This window comes from Crocuta crocuta, unplaced genomic scaffold, assembly GCF_008692635.1.
Source record: "Crocuta crocuta isolate KB4526 unplaced genomic scaffold, BGI_CrCroc_1.0 scaffold1013, whole genome shotgun sequence".
Classification (NCBI taxonomy): Eukaryota; Metazoa; Chordata; class Mammalia; order Carnivora; family Hyaenidae; genus Crocuta; species Crocuta crocuta.
Genome location: NW_027531297.1, coordinates 24875 through 33821, shown reverse-complemented (window position 1 = coordinate 33821; position 8947 = coordinate 24875). Strand labels below are relative to the sequence as shown.

The 8947-nt window shown below is 55.5% G+C and overlaps 1 protein-coding gene across 1 annotated transcript in view; it reads left to right on the top strand.

Annotated features, from left to right (window-relative positions):
* CACNA1B (calcium voltage-gated channel subunit alpha1 B) overlaps positions 1-7496 on the top strand; it is a 198063-nt gene extending 190567 nt beyond the window's left edge. Inside the window, exons 42-48 of the mRNA XM_077771531.1 lie at positions 68-180; positions 1142-1269; positions 2991-3126; positions 3282-3398; positions 4559-4766; positions 5019-5263; positions 5652-7496. Coding sequence (XP_077627657.1) covers positions 68-180; positions 1142-1269; positions 2991-3126; positions 3282-3398; positions 4559-4766; positions 5019-5263; positions 5652-6182 — 1478 coding nt within the window. The 3' untranslated portion in view covers positions 6183-7496. The remainder of the gene's footprint in view (positions 1-67; positions 181-1141; positions 1270-2990; positions 3127-3281; positions 3399-4558; positions 4767-5018; positions 5264-5651) is intronic.
* Positions 7497-8947: the final 1451 nt, after the last annotated feature.

Genomic DNA, 8947 nt, shown 5'->3' with positions numbered 1-8947 from the left:
GCTTTTTCAGCCCACTTCACCCTGCCTTCCCCCTTTACATTCCATCCTCTGTTTTCTCTCCATCCAGCTGACGAGATGACAGTGGGGAAAGTCTATGCAGCTCTGATGATATTCGACTTCTACAAACAGAACAAGACCACTAGAGACCAGATTCACCAGGCCACGGGTGGCCTATCCCAGGTACCAGGTTCCAAGATTTCCAAGAAGTAAATCTGAGGGTCTGGCATCCTTCAGTCGTTTGACAGCAGAGGGAACCCACACCCTTGTTGAAGACTGCACAGCGGGAAAAGGAAGAGGAGAGGCTTTTACAGCTGCCTCAGCTCTCTGGCTCCAAAGTCAGAAGCCCCATACTGCCTGTATACTTCCCAGTGGCTGGTCTCTTGCTGGTCCTGGGGAACCCCTGACTTGGAGAGCTGGTGTTCAGGAACGGAAGACAAGAGGCTGAGAACAGATTCTCCCAGAGACACCACTTTTTAAGTGGTAGAAGAAAGAAGTTTGAAGAATACTTGAGGAGGAGGTTTGGGGAGGTCCCTACACATAGGCAGGGACCAGAGAGATTTAAACTGATAGGTCATGATTTCTTCTACTCATGACGCTGACTGGGCTGGTTGGGGGATCCATCTTCCCAGTGTCATCCTTCAGAGATAACAACGTTTCCACACAGCCAAAATATTAGTGACCCCCATGTAGACTGTCTAGAAAGTGTCCATCTGGTGTCCAGAGCTTACAGGGACATTCACCCACCTTGGGATGGGAAGTATCTGTGCCCATGGCACCACTCTCCACTCCCGTCTGTTGGAGACTCCCTCCTGCCCTGCAGCTCTGAAATCTCAGAATTCTGCTTAATCCAGGGCTCCTGCAGCCTCTAACTATCAATCCACTTTGATGATGAGGTGAGATCTTTTTACCATCTGTAATTGGATATAGTCTCCAGATTTTGTAAGTAGGGAAGCTGAGGCTGCAAGAAGTGAAATTACTTTCCTGAAGCTGCTCACAGGCCAGGTTGGGAGTGAGCCTGCCTCCTTCGTAGGACTGGGGGTAGGGCAGAAGGAGCCACAACCCATGCAGTGGGGTCAGGACAGCTTTCCGAGGCACCTGCCTCTGCCTAGAGCTCTTCTTCTTCTTTGTGTCCCTTGTACAGATGGGCCCTGTGTCCTTGTTCCACCCTCTGAAGGCCACCCTGGAGCAGACGCAGCCAGCTGTGCTCCGAGGAGCCCGGGTGTTCCTTCGGCAGAAGAGCTCTGCGTCCCTCAGCAACGGTGGGGCAGTGTGAGTACCAGGCCAGGGTGTGCGGTGCAGGGAGGAGGGTGCTCCACCTCCCAGAGGGGCTCCCCGTAGGCAGTGCTCCCGGACAGGGAGCCCTCGTCCCATTACCCCCTTTGGGGATTGGCTCCACTGTCCACCCTGTACCTGCCTCCCACCAAATGGCTCAGTGTGGGTGCTGCCTAAGGCCTAGGGCGCTGTGCTGCCAGAGATGTTTCTGTGGTGGACTCCAAAGCTCACTCCTGAAATGTCAGGTGGGTGCCTCTGACAGCACTGAGGTCCAACGGTTTAGACAGCTGATGGCTCCCACTGGCACCTCCTGTAGTGCATGCCCATTTGTCTGTCCGGCGAGGAGCCTCTGCTTCATCCCTGGCCTTTGGTGCCTGCTGACCATTGCGAAATTTTTTGTCTCCTCCTCAGTCCTTACCCCATTCTGTTGATGGCCTATTTGTGTTTTCAACTTCTGAACTCCACTGAGACATTTTTCTTTCCATATCTCCACTCTGGTAGTGATTTCCGAAACAACTGTATTTTTTAGGCAAATTTTTAATGTTCTTCTCACCTATCCCCTAACTCTTGCCATAGTAGTTCTTGGTAGTGAACCACCCAAAACCAAGTGTTACAGAATAACAGTCACCTTTCTAGCACTGTGGATCACTGAGGGGTGGTGCCTGGCAGCCAGGTTGGACTCTGCTTGCAGGCAGGCTCCTCTCAGCCATCCCCTCAGGGCCAGCAGGGTCCCCATGTCTGCTAACATCCCACTGGCCAAAGCAAACCAGTGGCCAAGCCCACAGTGGGACACAGGCTGTGCATCACCCAGCAAGGACTGAGGTGCGAGGCCTATGGCAGCCTGGGCATAGCATGCATGGTGAGAGCTCCCGATATCTTCCTCCTCTCCTGGACATGTTTTGGACCTTCTTTTCTGAAGCCTTGTTGTGAGTCATGGAGTGTTAATCAGATAGGTTTTGCTGAGGGATAAACTGCCATAACTTAGTGGTGTGTAACTTCTCACATTTAGGGGCCAGCTTGGCAGCTCTTGGGTCCTGGGCCCTGGCTAGCCCTCCTGGGGCTGGTGGACCTACCTGATGTCTTCTTGGATTGTTCTCAGTCAGATTTCAGTTCAGGAAAAATGAATGTTACTTATTTTCATGGTTATAGTTTTTATAGAATCAGTTACCACTCCCTTTTATTGCAAGTACAATCAGCCTGGACCAGGCAGTCGGGGCATTTACTTTGCCGTCTGATGCTGGTACGTGTGCAGCTGGTTTCAGGATGGAGTGACCTTGGGGATCACAAGGCCTGGAGGCCCAGCTTCCATTCTCCTGACTGGGCCTCCTGTCAGGGGCAGCCACCCCCAAGGAGGGATGTCCTTACTACTGTAGATCATGTACACATGTGGCCCTGTCCTTGCCAAGGACCATTCCTGCTCCCGTTACACATGTAGGATGTGAGGCCCCTGTCCAGGGCTGAGGAACCTGCTGGTTGTCCACAGGCCGGAAAGTGATGGGCCCAGACTTCCCTCCCTGCCTGCCTGCTCTAAGCCCTGGGCCTGGGTCTGCATCCCTTGCTGAGCAGCCACCGGAGAGTGCCTGTACTCGAGGGGCTTCCTGTTTCTGGGATTCCTCCAGCCCAGAGCAGAAAGGGCTAGCGTAGGCTCCTGCCGGGTTGGAGCCAGGTCCTAGTGGCCCATAGCCTTCTTAGCCAACAGGACAGTCCTCTCTTCACAGACAAACCCAAGAAAGTGGCATCAAGGAGTCTGTTTCCTGGGGCACTCAGAGGACCCAGGAGGTACCCTGTGAGGCAAGGACACCCCTAGAGCGTGGCCACTCTACAGAGATCCCGGTGGTGCAGCCGGGAAAACCGGTGAGGACTCCCGGGGCTGGGTGGTCAGGCTGGGGATGGGAGATGATGAGACAGGGATGGCGGGAGATGGCAGGGATGGATTGGGGGGAGCTCGGGATGGGGGAGCAGGTGAGGGGGGGGGCAGTGGGTGTGACTGCGGGCTGCTGTATGCCCAGGCTGTGGATGTCCAGATGCAGAGCATGGCCCTGAGAGGCCCTGACGGGGAGCCCCAACCTGGGCTGGAGAGCCAGGGACGAGCGGCCTCCATGCCCCGCCTGGCTGCAGAGACTCAGGTGGGTGGCCTTGGAGGGTCCGGGTCATGGGAGGGCTGGGCAGTGGGGGACGAAGAGACCTGGCAGAGGGAGGGCTGGCGTCCCATGTGAAGCCTCCACACCTGCACTGCAGCGTGGACACTGTTAGCCCTGTTGTGTGCCGTGTGGTCCCAGGATGTTGAGCCAGCGTCCGCCGAGCCCTGACAGGCGTCCCTACCGCCCACCTGTGCTCAGCCTCCTGTCGTGGGACTGGGGCCTCCGTCCTCCTCTATCCCCGTGTCCCTGACCCCGCCTTTCTCTCTCTCTCGAACATGCCTCTCCCATCCCACCCCACCCCTTCCCCTTTAAACGCACACAGTGCCTCATACTTTGGCCCTCCCTATTCCCACTTCAGGCTCTGAGGACGACCTGCCCTGCCCCTTCTCTAGAGGGGGATGGCATTACCTCCCTCCTTGGCTCCTTCTGGGATGCTGGGACTACGGAGCAGGAAGCTCCAGGGCAGGGGGGCTGTGGACCCTTTCCCAAGGTCTCAGGGAGGGGTCTGCAGACCTGAAGCTGTGTCAGGGGGGCCTGGTTTCACTTGCTTGGAGGGTGAAGGCCTGTAAAGGGGCATGACCTGCAGCCTGGGACCTTTGGTGTTTCCCTGGGGCTGACTCTATCCCTGCCTTCTTTTGTGATTCCGGATTCTGCAACATTTAAATTGATTTTCATTCTCGAAACTTGTCTCTGCCTCCCATTGGTGGTGGCTTGTGCCCTCTTCCCCTTCCTGATCCTGGCCAGCTGGGCATCCAGCTTGAGAACACCCAGCAGGGGCCGTGGATCAGCTCATACTTGGAGGGCACATTCCCGCAGGTCCTGATTTCAGCCCAGGGCAGCAGCCTCATGGCCCCGGGCCAGCTGAGCCCTCACACTCCATCGCCTCTCAGGGTTCTTCCAGTGAGGTCCACAGCCTCCCTTTTCCTGGCTTCTTCCCTGTCCCCCCAGGGATGCTCAGGCCAACAGGCTGCCTGGGCCCTGCTCAGCCTGGCGGACGTGCATCGTGCTCTGGGAGAAAGGGTGGGCTTCGGTGGGGAGTAACTTTCCAGCAAGAGGGAATGTCATGGCTGCTGCCAGTCACCCTGGAGTCTGCCCCAGGCCCCTCTCACTGGCTGTGTCACAACCCACATCCTGCCCGCCAGCAGCCGGCCCCTGACGCCAGCCCCATGAAGCGCTCCATCTCCACGCTGGCACCCCAGCGCCCCCACGTGGCTCATCTCTGCAACGCTGCCCTGGACCGCGCCCCGGCCAGCCAGGCTGTGCCCCACCACCACCACCGCTGCCACCGCCGCAGGGACAGGAAGCAGAAGTCCCTGGAGAAGGGGCCCGGCCTGTCCGCAGAAACAGATGGCGGTGCGTGAGAGGGGTCCCCCAAGTGGCCAGGGCCTGAGGGCAGGGGTCTGAGACCTTGTTCCTTTCTTTGCCTCACGCACAAGCAACCCGGAATAGGGGGTGGTGAGTCCCAAGTCTGGGGACCAGGCAGGACCACCCACCCGCCTCAGCTCTTCCCCTGGGTCTCCCTGCTGGCCCTGAGGACCAAGTCTGGGGTGGGGGGTCTGTCTCCCCACCTGGCTCGCTGTGCTGATTTCTCCTCTTCCTGGCCAGCACCCAGCAGCGCTGCGGGGCCGGGGCCGCCCCCGGGAGAGGGGCCTGCAGGCTGCCGGCGGGAGCGTAGGCAGGAGCGTGGCCGGTCTCAAGAGCGGAGGCAGCCTTCTTCCTCCTCCTCGGAGAAGCAGCGCTTCTACTCCTGTGACCGCTTTGGGGGCCGTGAGCCCCCGCAGCCCAAACCCTCTCTCAGTAGCCACCCCACATCACCGACAGCCGGGCAGGAGGCAGGACCCCCGAGACAGGTAAGACCTCCTCACAACCCTCCCGGGCCTCTGCTCTGAATCCCCCGTCACAAATCTGCCCTGCCCCCTTCCTCACTCCATTCCTTCCCCAGCAGCCCAGTCCTCTCGCCACCCCTCCCACAACTTCCCTGGTCTGGCCTTTGGTCTCTCCTCTCCCTGGACTGTGCCTGTCTCTTTGTCACCCACTGTTCCCTGACCACCACCCCAGGACTAACCGGCACCATCTGCCTTCCCCCCCACCGCACCCCTACCTGTCCCCTCCCCCTGCCAGGGTGCCTGCCCCTCTCCATGCCCCTCACCCTCACCTCCGTGGTTCTCACTTGCACTGGCCTCTGTCCATTTGGTCTGGTCCTTTGATTTTTATTTGCTCTATTCTGTTTTCTTGTAGGGTGGTGGTTCAGTGAATGGGAGTCCCTTGTTGTCAACATCCGGTGCTAGCACCCCTGGCCGCGGTGGGCGGAGGCAGCTCCCCCAGACTCCGCTGACCCCCCGTCCCAGCGTCACCTATAAGACGGCCAACTCTTCCCCTGTCCACTTTGCTGGGGCTCAGACCAGCCTCCCCACCTTCTCCCCTGGCCGGCTTAGCCGTGGCCTTTCTGAACACAATGCTCTGCTCCAGAGAGACCCCCTCAGTCAGCCCCTGGCTGCCGGCTCTCGGATCGGCTCTGACCCTTACCTGGGGCAGCGTCTGGATAGTGAGGACACTGCCCGCGCCCAGCCTGAGGACACGCTTACCTTCGAGGAGGCTGTGGCCACCAACTCGGGCCGCTCCTCCCGGACTTCCTACGTGTCCTCTCTGACCTCCCAGTCCCACCCCCTCCGCCGTGTGCCCAATGGCTACCACTGCACTCTGGGACTCAGCTCGGGCGGCCGGGTTCGGCACAGCTACCACCACCCCGACCAAGACCACTGGTGCTAGCTGGCCGCACCGCCTCCACCACGCACCTGCTCAGCGGGCGCGTTCCAGTCGATGAGTTTTATCATCCATGCTGGGCTCCCAGGGACGCTCAGGGGCACCGATACGGGGGCAGCAGCCCCTGGGAGGAGGGGCCTCGCCTTTGGGGCCAGCTGGGGGGAGGCCCCGCTGCTCCCCCTGTCCCCTTTCACGCTGGACCAATTCCTAAAGCCCTTTTGGAGAGGGACATGGTTCTCTCTCTCCCCTTGTATGCTGCCTGCCTGGGTCTCATACCACAGACCCTACATGGGAAGTGGCTGCATGTGCTGAGTAGGACCCTGACAGTCTGAATCCTGTGTGATGGATCCCAGCATCTGGGGTGTGTGCCTAGAGCCATTTTTAGGAGGTCTGAATCTTGTGGAGGCCATCCTTTATTCAAGTGTGTGGTACAGAGGAGCCCAGCATGTCGAAAAGCCTGGCAAGACAAGACTGTTGACGGTAAACAGCAGCCTTGGGAGCCGGCCTTTGGCTCCATTCAAGTCTTGTCCGCGCCCACAGACACACACACACGTTTTGTGCGGCATTGCTCTGTGTACCTGGAACAGCAAATGGACACTAGAAATACACTCACACACTCTCTGTCCTCTCCCAGATGCTGTCAACCCTGACAGGGACCAAATCTGGAAACCATTCTTGCTGTTGGTTTTGGTTTTTAATCACAACACCCTTCCCTCTTTTGTCAATTCCATATACTTGACCTAGAAAAAAAACCAGAAAAGTGGGGAAGGAAATAGTAATCTAACTTTAAAAATTTCAACTTGTAGGAAGCTCTCAGCTCTTCGGTGTGTGTGTGTGTGTGTGTGTGTGTGTGGCTTGTGCGAGGCAATGCTCTTGTGTCCAGCCTGGGTGGTCCCCCAGCGACCCCTGGCTCCTGCTGCTCTCGACCAAGTGCCTGACTTCCGAGCCCTCTCGTGCCAGGCTCCTGGGGGCGGTGACGTGAGGCCCGTGTGAAGCGTGGGTGGACTTTGTGGAAACCGTTCCAAATATCAACCAAGTAGAAAGCTGCTGTCAATGGAGAACACTCATATAACATCCAGGAGGAGGTTGTAGGTGGAAATGAAATGGCCATTTCCCCATTTTCCTCCCACCGGTGGAAGAGTTTCCTGGGAAACCACAGAGCAGGGTAGAGCGTGTCCTTGTGTGTGGGGTTTCAGTCTGTTCTACATCTGAATCTCAGGGATGGGATGCCTTCCAAAGGGGGCATGATGTCTGTTGTCGTGAAAGTTTCTTTTCAGATAAGGCCAGAGAGAGGGAGGGGTGGTGGGAAGAGGGAGAATTGGGGGCAGTGGAATGGAGCCGTCGGGGCAGGAGCGAGGAGGGCCTGTGTCTGAGCAGATGCGGGCACTTGGGATGCCCTGACTGAAATGAGGCCCAAGCTCGGAGGAAGCGACTGGTGAAGGAGAACCTCGGGTACCGGGGCTCGGGTGGGAGTTCCCGAAGCCCAGCACTGTGTGTGGCACAAGGCATGGGAACACAGCAAACAAAAGAGAAATCCGATCTCATGGCTGCTCTCAAAAGGGAAAGACCGTAGTTAGGATGCTGTGCATGAAACACAGAGAACTTTTGTGAAGAAAGGGAACATTTAGATGATTAGATTCTGGTGCATCCTCCCTGTTTGGAAATGTCAGATGGTCTCTTTGCTGGATCATTTGAGTGTTCCATTGGCTTTCACCCCATGACTCACCTTAAAGAAACTTGGCCTGTGATGTGTGTGTGCGTGTCTGTGTGGAGGTGTGTCCCAGTGAGTGGATGTCGTTAACCCATAGGGCTATGCAACAAAAGACACACATTTAATAGAAATAAATCACATAAGACCGCCACCTGTTCTAGGGTTTCAGCATGATTGTGACCAAACCATTTTATAGAATTTCCTTACTGGAAGGCACAACACTCTGAAACTTTAAGATTACAGAGTATTTTACTGCAATAGGAAACAATAAACTGGAATGGAATCTCAGACTGTGCATGAGACCGCTGTGCTCCTGTTGCAAAGCAGAAGGACGTGTATTTTGTACTGAAGTTTCATCTCTGGCCCATGTTATTTTGAATGTATCCATTCTGTGCAGAACCACAGCTACTTCCCTGGCCGTGTTGGGTGGAGAATCACTGTTCTAGCCCCACACAGCCTCACCACTTTGTCTGGATTCTTCTAGACGCTGGAATTGGTGAAAACTACAGGGAGTCGGGGAGGAGATACTGTGTCTTGTTTTCTGACTTTGGGTTTTGTTTCTGTATCGTCTCTTTTCAGCTATCCTATGTTTCCACTGAGATCTCATAGTGAGTTGCCAAATTTGAAATGCATTAACCAGTTGTCTGCATCTGGACCAGTCAAGCAGTGGCTGTAGTTTGAATAAGTTATGTGTGCATGTAAAATATATACATATATACATATATACAAGTATGTGCATGAAAATGTATATCTTCGTACTTTTTGATACAATGTATTCATTTGTTAATTTTTAATTATATTTGATATAAATCAAAGGTTTGTTGCAAAACTTTATATTTAAGAACAGTGTTAAAAAATACCCAAAAAGAAGTCCCAACCATGCAACACAACTGGGACCTGCTTTAAAACAATCCTGTGATTGACGAGTTTGCTGCCTGAGTAATATTGATCACCCAGACTTTGGATTCTGCTATTGTTTCTACAATGACATTTTGTATGAATCAAAGTCCTTGGATTAAAATAAAACTTAGCAAAAAATCAAAAATAAACCCCACCATTC